An 18925-nucleotide genomic window follows, 5' to 3' on the forward strand; every position below is an offset into this window, starting at 1 on the left:
TAGCACAGAGTGGGGGCATCCCACCTGAACGTGAGGTGATAGGTGGCAGGGAATGTTTGGGGGCAAGGTGGTACCTGAGGCGTGTCGTGAAGAACAGTACAAACCTGATGAAGCAGCCTCCTTTGAAAGGGAAGGAGCAGCATGGAACGGAGACTCTTGGACGGGAGACCGGACAGGACAGCAGTGCACGCTTCAGGATAGGGTGTTGGGTGGTACTGGGGAGCAGAGGCGTCTTATGGGAAATTGCCTCGACGCCAGGCCAGTTACCCCAGAGGCCACAGGACAGAAGGCCTCCCAGAGCACATTAAGATACTCAAGTACATGATTTATCCGATCAATTTCAGACACCCGACGAGAAGCAGAAGCAATGCGGTAGGGAGCCAGCAGCGGAAGGACCATACTCCCTGACGTTTTGGCTATGTGGTGTTCTCACGACCTGTGTCTCTCCACTGCGCCAACCTGCTCCACTCTTTGTGGGGTGGTGGGGACGGGGGCGGTGGTTTGACAAAGGGGGCTCGAGAGACAGAAGGTGCCTGGGCCACTCACCCATACTTGTCTTCCAGGAGAGATACGGGACAAAGATGTCCGGCCACCAGCTATAGCTTGCCACTGGGGCTGCTGAGCAGCTTTTGGGGTTTTTCCCTGCAGCTCTCGGGCCAATTTAAGAATGACATTAGCCTGGAAGTGGCATATCTCTACCTTATGATGCGGTCTTTCCACGTCATCTGTAAGTAACCTGTCTCTGAGGGCACTAACTTACTGCATTCTGAACATACGACTTCTGCCTGTGTCTCACAGCGTCTGGCAGGTTCTCCCTTTAGGCTTTACCACTTATTTTGAATTTCACTGTCCCGTTTTTTTTCTTATCTTCAGTAGCAAATTGGAATGCTCTTAAATAGCAAGGAAATATGCAATAAAGAAGGGAGGAAGTAAGAAACAGAGATAAGTCTGAAGAGATAGCTTGTTTACAAATATCAAAAGTGCGTTTGGGCTAGAGACAGGGAAGAGACACTGTCTTCAATAACTAAAGAAGAAAATCTTGGTAAACGGCTTTGAAGCCGATGTCAAAATCATTACCTTGTGGACATCCTACACTGAGCATGAACTGCATTTCAAGCAAGGGGAAGCTTTTTTGAAAAACTGGTGTGCCGGCTCTGGGGAAGTGCATTTGAATGAGGGTTTTGATGGGTAAAGGACTAGTGGTGGAGGGTTTGTGGGCAGGTGCCCAGAGGAGGAGATGGGAAGTGGAGAGAAATGCCTAGTGCTTCTCCGTGCAGGCCTAGGGACTGGCATCTGAATTTTTAGAAAAAGGACCTACAGGTGTCAGACACGGTGAGGCACTGGGTTCGTCAGAGTTGCCACAGTTTATAGGTGACAGAGAGGGAAGGGTGGGCATATGGCCAATTCTGGGTAGAGACATCACCCATATGGCACAGTGAGCCGGTTAATACGTTGCAGGCAGGAGCTGGGGGAGGGATCGCGGCTGCCCAGCAGCTCTTGAGGGGGCCTGCGCAAAGCAGGGGCATTTGAGGTCTTGTGTTGAGCAGGTCAGGGAAGAACCAGGGAACTGTAACTAATTCACTCCTGGAACCTCATCTGTATCCACAGAACGATGAGGCTGGAAAACTCCCCGTGCCCCGTGTATCAAAACTTAACACTACAGTTGTGTAGTTACATGGTATTTTCGCAAATTCTAATTTAAGGAGGACTGGCTCCGGAGTGAGATTAGGACAGTGTGAGTTCCCTTGAGGATAGACAAGTTTAATGTGTGTAATTCACAGCTCTGTCACAGCACCTGGAACAACGTCTGGCACATAGTAGGCACTCGATATTTATTGAAAGGATTAATGAATGGAGCTGATTGAAGATATGGTGGATGTGGGTTTAGATATGTTTTATGCATTATGCGAGCATGGGGAAAATCTGTCATATGGAATTGATAATGTAGGGAATGGGTTCCTGAAATGTAATCTGTAGGTATATTATTTTGGAATTTTGTGGTTGCTGCACTATTCTCACGGTTCTTTAGGATGTCCTCCCTAGAGAGATGGGTTTGGTTTGAGACTGTTGGAAATGTCCTGCTTCTATCAGAAATAACATTCCCGCCTATCATGTAAAGGAAATGTCATTGCCAGCTAAGTGATTTGTTTTGGAACATACTCCCCAGTGCTTGCTGTGATTTGAAGGCATTCCACAGATGTGAACCCCCGATCACATGATTTGTCTTACATCTGAAGTGTCTCTCTCTCTCTCTCCCTGGGAAATAGAGAGACTGTGTTCTTTTAACTAAAGGTAACCAGCCCCTCCAGAAAGGCCCAGCCACGGCACTGGTCAAAGAGAATAAAGACTGTTTGCAGCATTCTGTGAAGAATTGCTAGAAATTTTAGGTGTGATGTAGTAAAATGAGGGGACATAACTTAAAACAGCCATGGATGGGAGGGGCATGGGAAAAATGAGTTTCAAATTTCCAAACGTGAATGTATCGCTAATTTGGTTGGTGTATGTGATTGACAGATGCTTTCCATGTTAGTAAGATTTAGGAAAGACTTCTCTTTCAAACAGCTTTAAATTTTAGATGACTCTTTCCTCCTTCTCCTCTTTATCTGAGAGCATGGTCGTAATTTCACCCGGTGAGAAACACACTGCTAAAAGGTCTAAATTTATAGCTTTCAGATTATTGTTATATTTTTGACGTTGACTAAAAAAAAAAAATGTGTTTAAGTTTAAGAGGAAATTCTTCAATAATGAAAAAGTGGTCAGAAAACTTCTGCCTAATGGCTCCCAGATAGAGCATGACACGTGTACATTTTGACCACAGAAGTTGTAATTTCGCAGCTGGAAGGGCTATTTTGGGATAAAATGAAGGCACGCAAGTTGTAAGTAGCCGCTCTACATAAGGAGTTGCTTTTGTGCAGAGTAGGAGAACAAGTTACTCCTTGGAATTACTTGTGTTTGCTCAATGTCAAACTGCAGGCATGAGTTAGGTAACGGAAGATGCTGAAATAGGAAAGTATTCTCAGCTAAATTATAAGATCTTTTCAGAATTTGCAAAACACGTGGTTAAAGACCTACCCTTTGAGACCTTTAACCACTTACATTTTCATTTTGACCACATATTTCAGAATCATAACTATACTAAAATACGGGTTTCAGTATACATAAAATTAGCCCTTTTTAATAAAAGGTTTTGGCTATAAAAGTAAGGCATGCTTATTGTAGATAATTTGGAAAATACAGAAGTTTTGAAAGAAAATGCTAACAATTCCAATAACTCAAAGCAAGTTATCACATGCGATTTCGTGTATTACCTTTTCACATATATGGTCTAGTGCAGGGGTTGGCAAAGTTTAAATCCTGTCGGCTAAATCCACCTGCCTCCTGTTTTTGTATAGTCTGAAAGCTAAGTATGGCATTTACATTTTTAAATGGTTGAAAAAAAAGAAAAAGAATATTTCGTGATGTGAAAATTACGTGAAATCCAAATTTTAGTGCTCATAAATAAAGTTTTATTGGAACACAGCCATACTAATTCATTTGCATATTGTCTATGGCTGCTTTGGGGCAAAAACTGGCAGAATTTAGTAGTTGCAATAGAGAACATATGGCCTGCAAAGCATAAAATATTTATTATTTGATCCTTTACAAAAAAGTTTCCTGACCTCTGGTCAAACCTAAACATTTGTCCATGTTATCCATAAATTCATAACTTTCAATTTTATAGCTGCATAATATTCCATCAAGTGGCTATAGCTTACTTAACTACACTTCTGATGCTGAATATGGGATTCTTTTTCCAATTTTTGTCCGTTATTATTAATATAATAAACCTAGTCATGTATGGAATTGTTGGGTCAAATGGTATTATCCACTTAAAACAACTGCCAAATTAAAGTCCAAATGGTGCTATCAATTTATGTAATCACTACCGACTTATAAATGCCTATTTCATAATGCCTTCACTAACATTTAGTATCATAATTTTTTTTAATTCAATTTTGATTTGCTACAAATATATTTTTATTTTCCATTTTTGATTACTGTTGGGGATTAACATTTTTTCCCACTTGTTTGTTAATCAACCTGTAGTTTTATTTTTCAGACGCTAGTTTTGTAGTTTTTGTTTATGATTCAAATATTTAAATTTTTTAAATGAAAAAATTTTAATTTTATTATTTATTTACTTACTTATTTGATTTTAGGAGTAGAGTTTAGTGATTCATCACTTCCATATAACACCCAGTGCTCATCCTAACAAGTGCCCTCCTTAATGCCCATCACCCATGTAGCCCATCCCCCCCAACCTAACACCCCTCCAGCAATCCTCAGTTTGTTATCTGTATTTAAGAGTCTCTTATGGTTTGCCTCCCTCTCTGTTTTTATCCTATTCTTCCTTCCCTTCCCCTATGTTCACCTGTTTTGTTTCTTAAATTCCACATGAGTGAAATCATATGATATTTATCTTTCTCTGACTGACTTATTTCACTCAGCGTAGTACTCTCTAGTTCCATACACATTGTTGCAAATGGCAAGATTTCCTTCTTTTTGATTGCCAAGTGATATTCCATTATATATATCTACCACATCTTCTTTATGCATTTGTCAGTTGATGTATATTTGGCTCTTTCCATAATTTGGCTATTTTTTTTTAAACTTTAACATTTGTTTATTTATTTTGAGAGAGAGAGTGCAAGCAGGGAAGGGGCAGAGAGAGAGAGAATCCCAAGCAGGCTCTGCATTGAGCCCAAAGCAGGGCTCAACCCCATGAACCCTGAGATCATGACCTGACCCGAAACCAAGAGTCAGATGCTTAACCGACTGAGCCACCCAGGCGCCCCCATAATTTGGCTATTGTTGATAGTGCTGCTATAAACATTGGGGTACATGTGCGACTTTGTGATTCAAATAGTTTTGAAAATAAAAACCATGGAAACAAATTTGAACTTTCAAAGCTTTACCCCCTTCATTCACACTCCAAAGATAAGTAACACTTTATTGTGATTTCCTTTCCCAGAAAGAAACATACGTGCATGTACGGTTGTGTGTGACTCCTTTATATTTTTAAAATACAAATGGGTTCTCTCTCTATATGCACACATAGTACTGAGACTTTTTTCACTTAGACATATTTATATATTAGTATTTACATAGCCACCTTAATTTTTTGTAATGGTTGTATTCTACAGTTGTGTCATACTTTACTTCACTTGAATAGCACTCTGTTGATGGACACTTTGGTTTTACATAAAAACTCTTTTCCGTTAGAAACAAAACAAAACAAAACAAAACACCTGGTGAACGTTTATGAGTGTAGCCATAGAAGCAGTGCCTAGCAGTGGAATTGCTAGATGGATGAATAGGTACATTTAAAATTTTGTCTTCCAGGGGCGCCTGGGTGGCTCAGTCGGTTGAGTGACCGACTTCGGCTCAGGTCCTGATCTCATGGTTCATGAGTTCAAGCCCCGCATCGGGCTCTGTGCTGACAGCTCGGAGCCTGGAGGCTGCTTCAGATTCTGTGTCTCCCTCTCTCTCTGCCCCCCTCCCACTCGCACTCTGTCTCTCATTCTCTCTCAAAAATAAAGATTAAAAAAAAAACTTTAAAATTTTGTCTTCCTGCTAGGATGCCCCAGCTGGCATCCCTGCCTACCTACGTGGTCTGAGCTTGTCTGTTTCCCTACCTTCTCAGCAGTGGGTGTCATCAGACATTGAAATTTTTGCCTACTTATAGGTGAAAGGTAGTCTTCACTGGCATGTTTTGTGTTTGTCTTTCTTGAATTCTGAATGAGGTTTGGCACTTTTTCATATGTTTATTGGTTATTGTATTCCTTTCTTTCTAACCAAACAGCCAATTTATATCTGGGGCAGAGGCTGCCAGTGGTTTCTTGACACCTGTTTTCTCTGTTTCTTAGTAATGGAACCTCTAAATATTACCTGGGCCACTCAGGGGGAAAAGAAGTTACATTTCTGATATCCCTAAAGTTTAGTGAGATATGCAACTCAAGTTCTGACCAATGGGATGTAAGCAAAAGTGTTATAATTTTAGAAAGTGTCTTTAAATGTAAGTGGTCCTCTTCCTTTTCTTTGTCCTTCTTTCTTCTGCCTATAAGGCAGACAAAGTGGCTGGAACTTATGCAGTCCTTTTGGGCCCTGAGGTGGAAGGCACATACCAAAGCTACGAAGCCTAAGATAGAGGCGGTTTAGATGCCTGATAGCTTCAAACAGTCATATCAGAGAGAAATAAACTATCTTATTTAGGCCACTGACAAAATTTTGAGTTTTCTGTGACAGCTGAACCCAATTTCAATACTATACTATCCTTACCCTATAGGCTAATTAGGTTCTCCTTTTTCTTTTTTTTTTTTTTAATGTTTTTTTTTAACGTTTATTGACTTTTGAGACAGAGAGAGACAGAGCATGAACGGGGGAGGGGCAGAGAGAGAGGGAGACACAGAACCGGAAGCAGCCTCCAGGCTCTGAGCCATCAGCCCAGAGCCCGACGCGGGGCTCGAACTCACGGACCGCGAAATCGTGACCTGAGCTGAAGTCTGACGCTTAACCGACTGAGCCACCCAGGCGCCCCAGGTTCTCATGTTTCTTTAGTTGCAGGAGTCTGTTGTAAATTAAGAAAACCACTCGTATGGCTATCACGTGCATTGCACACACTTTTACCTGCTTGTCATTTCAGTTTTTCAGCGGTATTTTTCTAAATAGTATGCTTACATTTTTATTTATTCAATTTTTGTACCTTTTTATATACGTGGGTATAAATGGGGATATTTACATTTCAAATTCTCTCCGAGTTGTTTGCAAATACACTTTTCTAAGACACAGTGGGAGGAAATTGCCACCTTTGCATTTTCCGGCCATTTCTAGCGTGAGATCTTACCATAGGGTGGGTCAGAATTGCCAGGGCAGGGGCAGACTGGGAGCACAGGGTTGTGAAGGGAAGTAGGAAGAGAAAAAAACAAAAGCTATCCGGGAAAATTCTTTGACTCTTTTTCCAACCTCAGTCATGTCAGGAGATCCAAGAGAGAAAAACATGGGAATTGTTATCTTGTCAGGCCCGAGACATCTTTAAAGTAATTTAAAGTTAAAGTTTAAATGTTCTAGTGTAATTTAAAACTTCAGTGCTGAATTTTATCTCTGAATATAATAACATATAAGCTCCTTTGGTGAAAGGCTCGAATTTTAATTTTATGTAAATGCTATAAAATCTGTTTATTTACTCCAGTACCATGGATATTCAAATGTGTGACCATAATAAAATATGTTATCAAAAATATAAACATTTATTTTTAGCCTGTAGTACAGTCTATGCACTCGTATTTCCCAGTTTCCCAGATTCACAGAGATTTGTTGGGCCATTACTATGTTTATGAAAGAGCTCTGGGTATAAAATAAACCTGAGGCTGTCTTCTTTGGGCAGCACGATAAGGTAGTGGTCAAGCATTAGGGGAGAAGAATCATAGATCAAGAGTCACGTCTCTTTCTACTATGGTCCCAGCTGTGCAACATGGAGTGATTTATTCTACTCTCTGAGCCCCAGTTCTTCAACTGTAATATGAGGGTAACAGTGGTACTTTCTCAGTGAATTGTTGTGAGAAGCGAGATAATGCCCATGAAGCTAAACCTAGCACCGTGCCTGACATATGTGTTTGATACATGTTAGCTATAACGTTAAATTCGGAATTTATTATCATCTGAGAACAGTAAAAAGAGAGGTAAAGAAGGGAAGCTACTAAACGCTATGCACTTTTGTGTACATTATTTCATTTAAACCTTGTAACAACCCTAGGAGGGATTATTCTTCCTACTCGCACAGGTTCAGTGACTTGTCAAAGGTCACGTGGCTAATACATGGCAGGATCAAGTTTGGAACCCAAGGTCTCTCCAACTTCAAAGCCCATATCCTTCTGACTATACCGTGCTGCTTTTAATTGGGACATAATCCGTACATACATGAAAACCAAATAGCAGATAGGAGACCAACACCATGAAGTAAGAACATGAGTGGTTTGTTCACCAGAAATCTTATTTAGTCCCAGATACTCTGCTAAGTGCTAGGAATACAAAGTCCTGATTCCATCACACCAGGTGCGTTATAGGGGAGATAGAAGTGAATACAAATAGGTAAAAATAGAAAAATAAATACTCATGAAGGAATATAAAAGTGTGGTGGGTGTTACAGCTAATGGCAGTTAATGAAGGGTGGGGCAAGGATCTGGAAAGGCCTAACAGAGGGAAACCTAGAGCAGAGTCGGAAAGGTGGGGGAAACATTTGCCCCACAAAGGACAGAAGGATATTCAGATAGTGGACGGATAGGAAGCGGGTGTGAAGTATGGGGACATCATGTTGAGGGACTCACAAAGTTCCATGTGATTCGACTGCAGAGTACAAGTGAGGAAATGGTAGATGGGGCCGGACAGAGAAGCAAAGAGCTGCAAAGTCACATGGCCAAGGATGTGCTTACAGGGAGGCACAGAGAATCAAGGCTGCTAGTTCAATTAACCCGCCATATCAACCGGGTAGTCAAGGCTGATTTTGAACCAGATAGATCAACCTTAGAGCTCTGGCTCTTAAACCAATGCTGAATGTCTACCTGAGGACAGAACTTTTGTAATGTGAATCACATATGTTGTTAATATCTTTTGTCTCTCTTTTATATTTGCTTCTATCTCTATGGTTGCCCTTCCTTCTGAATCTCTAGGTATCCAGGCCTCTTAGGTTGTTTTCTATCTAGACTCTCCACTGACTCACGTACCCCCGCATGTGTTGACGTCGGTTAGCTAAAGAGCCAAACTGGTCCGCACTAAAATTTAATGACTTATGGGGAGAAGAATGCATAAGATACTCCTGCAGGTTTGGCATTGGTAACTCAAAGTTAGAATTGGTAACCAGAAGGAGTAAATATTTAATGATGTCATTGCAGGAGTATATATATGTTTACACACACACATATATGTATATGTGTGTGTATATATAATGTATGCATGTAGCAAGTGTGTATATGTATGTACACATGTTTATCAGGTGCATATAAATGTGTGCACAGGTATATGATTGGGCATTCCACAAGAGAAAACTATATAGGTAACTTGCCAACTTTTGGCAGACTGCCGTGTCCTATGATGTCAATATGGCAGAACTGGAAAATAGGTAGAATTTGGTTATTAACTCGAAGTATTTGGAAGGAAGAAGACTCTGTGATACTGAATACTGAGACTCTAGTGGTAAGAACACATTAGCAGATAAAGTAGAGATGGCGAGAGAGCCTCATTGTAAGGCCCTCTTGTGGGTACTTTGATCCCTTCATCAGTTTTTGTGTGGCTGTGCGCTCTACTTAAAACAAGTCAATAATTTACAGAGCTTAAAACATCATCATGGAGGTCAAAGTAATAAAAAATGTACTACAGGATTTAACTGAATGAAGCCACATTATCTAAACTGTGGCTCGTCTTGTTATCTACTTGACTTTTTTTTTTTAGAACTCTGTGCAAAATGTATTCCTCCTATCTACATTCCCTCAAAATCTTAGGTACTATTTTGGGAAGCTGATTTCTGGGTCTCATCTGCAAAAGTTGGGTGTTACCACTAATGTCGTATGCCATCACACATGGCATTCTGTGGACCTGTAGAACTGCAGAGCTGTAAAGGATGGAGCTCCTTTTTTTGTAGGCATGGGATGTGTAGATGGACTCACTCCCATGCTTGAAATGGCCCAGCTAGATTGTAACAGAAGCAGGAGGAAAAACTGTAGTCTTTGCATCTCCAGTCCAGTATTTTTTGCTGTGTGCCTGGCAGAATCTCCAGGAAGTACTATCCTGCTTACTAAATCACATCACCGCTCCCTTGTCACCATACCAGATTCCGGAAGACTTAACTCGATCATAAATGCTACACAGGAGACAAATAGTGTGGTATCATTGTTTCAGAAGCCTTGGTCTGCAAAAGGGCTTTGATTTATAGACAATTTATTGAGTGATTATCTTACTATTAGACTAATGCTTTATTTACCTTTTTTTGTTGTTGGGAAAACACTCTTGGAAAACTAAGATATTAAAGCCTTGAAAAATAGCTATTGGACATGTCCAATTACTGTATTTCATAAAAATTTTAAAATGCAGAAATGTAGTGAACACATTTTGTATTGGGAATATATATTTAGCTGATGGACTATAACAGTTCAAATAGAATCATTTACAGCTTATTGAGTAAATAAAAGTGCTTCCATAAAGATCCACATGACACCTAGCTTTTATTTCAGGTAACTAATTTCGTTTTGAAAAATTGCTTAAATTTAGATTTACATGAGAGAGTACCAGAATACCTCAGCAGTTTAAAAAGTCATTCAAATGACCATGGACTTCACAGATTTAAAATGTAAGATCAGGTGGTGAATATTAACTTTTAATGGTCTCTGATAAAAAAGTTATTTAACTGTCTTGTACTCTGGGTGTTATATTAAAAGTGTTACGGTGTATTTCTGGATACTGTTTGAAACCAGAAAAATAGTTCATATTTACTGGTTTTTTTTTAACATCACATTCTCAAATCAAGATTTCACCAGAGATTTGTTGGCTTGTTTACAAGCTATTAAGTGACTTAAAATCAGATTTTATCCCATTTCATGAAAAAACAAATTTTTCTAGCAGTGAATAGAGTATAGCAAATGACCCTACTAACAAAAAAAGTGTTTTTACTTTACACAAAAGTAAATCTGTTTACCCGGTGGAGGGCATACCTTTTTGGGGGGCGTAAATCTTTTTAGAAATCTCTTTTTCTAAGAGATTATTTTCCATGCTTAAGACATAAGGTCAGAAAACGACATGCAAGAAGTAAGACTCCAATTTGAAATGCTAGACCCAACATTCCATTTCAAGCTTATTTAGTTAAAAAAAAAATGTTATGTGAGATGAAAAGATGCTTTCGATCAACACGATAGAGAAAAGACATATTAAAAAGTTAAGATGAGAAGAGGCAGAAAGCGAAGCCCTTTGTAGAGTGCCAAGACCCAGAGAATATTAAGGAGAAATGAGCAATGAGACCTTCCCTAAAGGATGGTCTTCCTAATGTGTACGTAACGCGTTTGATTGTTGGAGTCACAAGCACGGGAAAGGAAACTTGAAGAACAGAATATAGAATTGAGTAGATCATACATCCCTTGAACATTGCCAAACAGGAGTGACGACTGGTCAGTTTGGCACAGTCGGCCTCTTCTAGTCTGAGGCGTCAGAAGGAAGTACCTTCTGAGACGACCTGTCCTTCCTCCGTCTGATTTTCACGCGCCTCTCTTGTCATGTGTAGTTTTCTCGGACCAGAACTTGAAATAGAAAGATGTAACAACAAACTTTTGAAGCCTCGCCTGACAGTTTCCTTTCATCATAATAAAGAATACTATGGCTGTAACTAAATCGTATTAAGGAGGAAATCAGACCTCGCCATCTCCTGCTTTTCCCCGCATTCCCTTTACCCTCATTCAGGTCTGGCAGAATGAGAAGCTAGCGGCTGGCACTCTAGTCTTTACACCCGCAAAATCAATCCGGTAACGATGCTGCCCATTTAGACACACAGCAAAACAAACAAACAAACAAACAAACAAACAAAATCAGAAAAGGTGTTTCTCTTGGCGGGAGGAGTGCAGGAATCTATAGCTCCAGCTCCTGATGTAATGAGATGCCTCTGTTCAGCTTCTGACCTGAGATGCTCAGGCCCCGTAGTACAGTTTTGCGGTTGAAACTTCATCAGTGCCGCTAATCAGGGTCAGCACCTGATCTCGGGATGTCTTTTCCTTCCATCGGGGTGAGCTAAGCCCTCTCCTTCATAAAGTCATCCAAGTGGTCATTTTAGGTGTTTTTTTAACTTCCAGCATAAAAAGGGATGATTTCCGTCAGCTGTAGGCTTGCAGTGGAGTATCAAGAAATCAAAAGAAAAGAGATCAAAGAAAATTGCTGAACTAGGTGTTAGATGCAGCCATTGATTTTCCTCCGGTTGTAGTTTTAAAAAATCCACAAAAATGGTAACATATACAACAGTTGCGTGTCTATTACTTTCCTAAAGCCAGCGATGACTTCCTTCTTGTTTTCACAGGTAGAAATGTTTTTGGAGAATGTGACATAATAAAGCAGATTCGTATAGTTTGTATATGCTGCTTTATTGTCAAAACTGTAAGAGAATCTACCAAAACAATGTTTTTAAAAAAACTCTGCAATGTAAAGTGTGGTTTTCAATGGAGACACGTATGACTAGACTTATGGTCTCAGCAACATTTATTTCCTGGGAATCTGGAAAATTCTGACGTACAATTGATCACTCATTACTTACTATCAATAAATGTCATAAAATAATACCTGGCTGCTTTACTGAGAAAACTTCATTCATGTTAACTACTGATTATCAGTGTTACTTAAGGCTTAAATGTATGGCTTCATCAAAATATTAATCCTGTTTTCAAGTATTTCAGATGTGTGGATTTCTTAAATTTGGCTTCCAGTAGTTTCTGGATACCAGTAATGTTTTAAAACATGTGGCCAATAGTTTTCATGTTGTAATCCCATGTTTTGATATATGACTTCCAAATACTTAGAACAGTTTTTATTAAAACAGAGTGGTGGCATTATTATCAAAGGAAAAGGCAAAAAGTTCATCTAACTACCATTTTATATCTCCATGTGCTACTTTCTGCTGTATTTGTCAATGAAATGAGTCTGGCTGATAGATTTAAAAAACATAATACCCACTGTTCATTTTCTTTCTTTCTCTTTCTCTCTCTCTCTCTCTCTTCTTGAGAGAGAGAGAGAGAGAGAGAGAGCGCACACGAGTGTGAGCAGAGGAAGGGCAGAGAGAGAGAGTGAGAGAGAATCTAACGTAGGTTCTGCGCTGTCAGTGGGACCGTGGCTTGGTGCTAGATTCCACGACCATGAGATCATGACCTGTGCCCAAATCAAGAGTCAAACACTTAACCGACTGAGCCAACCAGGCACCCCTCGAAGTTCCTTTGCTAAGCAGTCAGATCTTCCATATTATATAGCACATATTATGTAGCACAATGAAATAAACACTCTTAGCATTGGTTTCTGTAAATTATCAGTGGAAGCAGAGGTAAAAATGACTGGTTGTATTGACTCTTTGATTCAATAACTTTATAAAATTTTTATACAGTGTTTTACTGCTTAGGCAAACTCTCCATGTCCTGCAAAGTTTGTGCCATGGAACACATAAGGGATTCAATCACATTTGGAAAATAATATTTCTGTAGTATCATACAGATTATGGCAAAATTAAATGGCAATTCTATCCCATTTCATATTACCATGATTATTGGCCCACTTTCCTGTTTGTGGTTTTAGATTCTGTTTAAGAGTTTTCAATTCTAGGGGCGTCTGGGTGGCTCAGTCAGTTGAGCAGCTGACTCTTGATTTCGGCTCAGGTCATGGTCTCACAGTTCTGGGATCGAGACCCACATGGGGCTCTGTGCTGAGCGTGTAGCCTTCTTAAAATTCTCTCTCTCTGGCTCTGCCCCTCCCCCACATGCACACGCACATGTTCTCTCTCTCTCTCAAATAAAAAGGTAAAACATTTAACAAAGAGTTTTCAATTCTATGTTTATTTATTTTTTTCTTCTTTATATCATAGACAGGATCACGAGACCACTCAAATCTCTCCATTCCTTCAAGAGCTGCTCTTCCTGCTGACACAGTTGGTGTGGGGGAGTTTTTGCCATTGAAAGCGGAACTGGATACAACTTACACTTTCTTAAAGGAGACATTTATAAATCCTCTGACGTCATCCCTCTCCTCTCCAGTGACTACGTCTGCTAATGTCAAAAGACCAACTCAGATTGGATAATGACTTTATGAAATAAAAACAAAAATGCAGGAAGAGTTCACAGTACAATTAAAATCGTTTCGAAGGGGGATTTTCTTATCGGTTGACTTTTGTTTCAGCACAAGTAGCAGTGGATTTTTAAAAATCGTGTGATATCTCGATGCGTGCAGGTGCCTATATCTCCTTGAATAATGAAATAACCAACTTTTCCCCCTCTAAGTTTTATTTATTACCACACTTGCTCATTTTTATGTAACATATTTTTAAATGTTAAAGAATGACACATTTTGGGTAATTTCCTTCAGACTTAAAAAAAATCAATAAGCCATTTTAGTCTCTATCTATCAAAGTTGTTTCATACTTGTCTATTTTAAAGCAGGACTGCAATACTTTAATAGGATTGAAAGAGCTATTTGAAATGTATGCCAATGATTCCTGTCATTTCATGGCAGTCCTGCCATGGTTCACTGAGCCCCCTCTTCTCTCTTGTCAGCTCGACTGAAGACAAGCATTTAGTTGCAAACTTTAAGCAGGTTGTGCAAAACAGAAATGATGTGACTGCTTCCCCTCCTGCACAATAATGTCACTCCTGGTCAATGTGAGAAGGTCAGGTTGCTCCTTGTAAAGCTACATGATACCACTTGCCCATTTGAACAAGTTAAGTTAACTGCTGAATCTGGTCCCTGCAGGCATTGAAAACCCAGCCTTTTATCAAGTCTGCATTTGATGAGAGAGTAGAGCAATTGGGCTGGCAGGATTTCTGTGGCACGGTTAGGCACTTCATAAGGACAGTTCCCGCACCAGGATAGCAGGTAATGCTAAATAGTGTAAGCTGAAAAACTTCCAGGTAATGGCTGTTCTGACCTTCAAAATAGACTCCTTTTTTGTTTGGGTTGTTGGTAGGACCCAAGAGTGACGCCCATCTTTGATGCTGACAGAATTTAAAACAAGGCCATTGCCCTGCATTTTCTGCCTTGTAGCACACAAAAGTAAAATTGTATGTCAGGCCGAGATGTCGGGGAGCTGACAAGATGCCCCAGTGACATTTCAGCTAGAAAGAGCAAGTGTCTTGCAACCAAGTGGTCAAATATCAAATAATAGGTCAAGCAGGAAGGAGCTGAGTTCTAACCACAAAGAGGTTTCTGGTAACTTACTTGACAAGCTTTTGGGCGCTTTGTGGCTTGACAAAGTGATGTTCTGTTGGGTATCACTAGACAGACTGTTCTTTATCGCCTTCAGAAGATCAGACATTGACATTGATTAAACTCTTTAACCCTTAAAGGTTAAATCCTTGCAGTTTGCATCATGGTAAGTGAAGAACAAAGAAACATCTGTAATATGTATTTGTCTTTGGATTAATCTTTTAACTCCCCGGTGCTATTAATGTCTGATGTGAACTGTACTTTTTGACAGAGTTTTGATACAAAATCCATATTTTATATTACTTTTCATGATGGACTTTTTCATTATGGATACATTAGAAAATAACAGTATGTATTATGGAATCGATATTGTCTTATCTTGACAGTGACATTTGATTCAAATACAGCCAACTTCTGGGAGTTCTTTTTTATCGGCCTTGGTAAATAAAATGTGTATGCTAACTACTCATGTGATTAGCCAAATTAGCCAAGTGATTTATGCCTTCCGAGGTAACACAATTGCTGCCATACCATGTAGCACGATTCTATTTCTTACAGTACTGAGCCAGCAGAATTAGCTTTATATAAATCTTTAGAAAGCTGTTTACGTGAAGTAAAATCATACCTTTAACCAAATTTCTCTTAATTCTCTCCCTGGAATTATTTTTATTAGTAGCCACGTTGGGATTTGAGTATTACAGAATATGCCCTGTGGAACGTAACATGCGTGAAATTGAACTGGCGAATTTATTGTAACACAGAAAACGCTATGGATTGTTTTTATGTAGATCATAGAATAATTTCTGTGCGTTTCCAAACACTCTCTTCTGGTGTTCCATACAATGATTGAGACCGTGTCTGTATAGAAATTGATACACAGCTTTTTAGCTCCTGTGACGTCGCTGAGTTTCCACTTCCTACACCAGAGGAAAACAGTGTTGCCCTCTATCACTTATACGTCTGGGTGCGTGTAGACATATGTGTCTTTGTCCTGAATCTATTTCCAGACTTTGCTGATTTAAGAAGATCAAGCACCTATGTTAACTTAGCCTTAGATAGTCCTTGGTTTTCTTGCCTTAACTTTACAACCTGTTAATGGGATAACACTATAAATAAATGTGTATGTCTCTCCATATATGTGCGTATCTGATTTTACAGATCCGTTTCATAGTGTAAATTCTGAACCACCAATTCAAAAGGATTTTTAAATCAAATCAAATCATGTCACATTTATAACCAACTAGATGCTAAAGGCCAGAGAAACTGAAGGATGAGCCTCCCGAGCAATCATTAGTATTCACAACCAAATATAGTAATTTTTATACCATATGCTTTTTTCCCAGAAGTCAGACCCAGCAGGAGGAGAAGATTTAATGACATATCCTATGGAGATCTGAGAAACTCTAGACTGCTTCTGAGCACGCTAGTGGCCAATCGCTGCAGACTTGAGATCTGTGTTCTGTTGGCAAAGGACAGTTGCTCTATCAGCTTCTTTACCTCCTTAAGAATGATGTATAAAGTAGACATTTCTCAGGAGAATGACTTCAAATATTTTTGTAAAGGAAAGGAATTTTTCTTTACACCTTAGTACGTGGAGTTTCTTACTAACCTTCTGTGATCTAGAAAAATACCTATATCATCCATCACTAGCAAAGGGATTCTTATTGTTCTGATCCCTAAGTCACACGAACTTATTGAAGCTTTGCCAGAATTTTTCATAGAAGCATCTGGGAATGACATGACACAAATACAGAGGCGTAAGAAATCGCCAGAATGGCCAATTCGACGATAACGGCATAGGTAAATAAATAACCTTTCAAGTAGTAGAATGTTAACTTTAATTTACCGATGTCTGACTTTATTAGACTTAGCAACACTATTTATTTCACATTTATAATATATGCTCTTATCGGGTGCTTAATGATCATTACTATTTTCATGTTGCTTTACTTAGCAATTACATCTGAATTCATTCCGTAGACCGTACTGAACAATGGTAAATTGATCTCATTTTACTGTGCACTTTTTATAAACAAGTCTTCAAAGATAAAAGGTGGAAAGTAACCTAGTAAGTAGTAGGCCCAGAGCTGTAACTCCAAAGCCCACATTATTTCCACCATGCCAGGTCTCCTCAAGAAATCATTAGCACTTTTTAAAAAAAAAAAAAATTTTTTTAACGTTTATTTATTTTTGAGACAGAGAGAGACAGAGCATGAGCGGGGGAGGGTCAGAGAGAGGGAGACACAGAATCTGAAACAGGCTCCAGGCTCTGAGCTGTCAGCACAGAGCCCGACACAGGGCTCGAACTCACGGACCGCGAGATCATGACCTGAGCTGAAGTCGGCCGCTTAACCGACTGAGCCACCCAGGCGCCCCAATTAATTAGCACTTTTTAAAGAGGAGAAAAATTTCAAAAATTATCCCACCCAGTTAGGAATAATTTTGGGAAGTGTGTTTTGGCCTGAAGTCTAGATTCCTTATCCATTGATTAGACAAAACAAAACAAGACACAACACGCCCATCCATATGACTAGTACTGGGAAGAGTGGTCAAGTGTGTATCTATCTTTCAACCAGTGTCCTTCGTTAACATTGCCTAGAGTCTCTGGCTTGGGCTGAGAGACCTCAGAGGTGCTCTCAGAGAGACCTTCTGTTGAAAGACGCTGATGGTCAATTAGCCTGACCAAGCTATAATTTCCCAATGAAAATAATGACATAGGCTAAGCAAAATTGATCACGAAAGGACTAACTTGTACAATTCCTAGGATGGAGGTGAGGATTCTAAAATATGTTTTTTGGACCGGCATGATAGACCGAACAATGACCCCAAAGACACCCATGCCCTAATCCCTGGAACCTGTGACAGTTACCTTATATGGCAAAAGGGATTTGCAGATGTGATTAAGAATCTTGAGATGGGGAGATTGTCCTGGATAATCTGGGTGGGCCCAAATGCAATCACAAGTGTCCTTGTGAGACAGGGAGGCAGAAGGGGCTCCAAATACAGAGAGGAGAAGGCTCTGTGCAGTTTTGAAGGTGAAGGAAAGGGCCAGGCACCAAGGACTACAGATGCACCTAGAAGCTACAAAAGGCCGGGAGACAGATTCTCCCTTCTGAGGCTCCAGAATGGTGAGAGAATACATTCGCATTTCTTAAGCCACACTTTGGGGTAATTTGTTACAGCAGCCACAAGAAACTAATACAACTATCAAACTTTTAGTGGTTTTTAGAAAAGATGGATACATTCATATTTTAATATTTCCAAACAGGAAAATCATTCCTTCTTTTAAATTATCCTCATCAGTTGCCTTCATAACTTGAATTTCCAAATTTGTTTTTTTTAGATTTCCATTTTATATTCCTGGCTTCTTAATATCATAAACAGTGATTGTCTATATTGGGGCATTTAGTCACATTCTATTGCCATCAGTTTTGATGATTTTAAGTTAACCTATGACTTCAATAAGTGGTTTAATTCCTACTGTATTAAAAAGGTATCTTTTAATGTATACGTTTATCATTTTTTTTTTTTTTTTGAGAGAGAGATGGAGAGAGAGAGTGAGTCAGGGAGAGGCAGAGGGAGAGGAAGAGAGAGAATCCCAAGCAGGCTCCATGCCCAGCATGGACCCAGCTGCGGGACTCAACATGGGGCTTGATCCCACGACCATGAGATCACAACCTGAGCTGAAATCAAGGGTCGGTTGCTCAACCGACTAACCCACCCAGGTGCCCCTGTATAAATTTATCTTAAAAGTCTACTTCAAATGATTGTTTTTATTTGAGTCCCACTTTTGTTGGCATATTTTTCTAGATTTCTTACAAAAGAAATTCAGTCTTGAAAGAAATGATATTAATCATTTGGAATTTCTAAATCATATCTTACATGTGCCAGAGCATTTTCCTTAACTGTTTACCCATGAGCTCAACATATATCCCTGGTCACTTATCCATGCCTTTTGTTA

At 39.6% G+C, this 18925-nt stretch overlaps 1 protein-coding gene across 12 annotated transcripts in view; it reads left to right on the top strand.

Moving 5' to 3' along the window:
• The window catches only part of CCDC171 (coiled-coil domain containing 171), a 310942-nt gene extending 294843 nt beyond the window's left edge, over positions 1 to 16099 (top strand). For all 12 annotated transcript variants that reach the window (XM_019815993.3, XM_045043841.1, XM_011288346.3 and 9 more), the window contains one exon: positions 13631 to 16099. In XM_019815993.3, coding sequence (XP_019671552.2) covers positions 13631 to 13843 — 213 coding nt within the window. In that variant the 3' untranslated portion in view covers positions 13844 to 16099. The remainder of the gene's footprint in view (positions 1 to 13630) is intronic.
• The last annotated feature ends 2826 nt before the right edge of the window (positions 16100 to 18925 follow it).

This window comes from Felis catus, chromosome D4 (assembly GCF_018350175.1).
Source record: "Felis catus isolate Fca126 chromosome D4, F.catus_Fca126_mat1.0, whole genome shotgun sequence".
NCBI lineage: Eukaryota > Metazoa > Chordata > Mammalia > Carnivora > Felidae > Felis > Felis catus.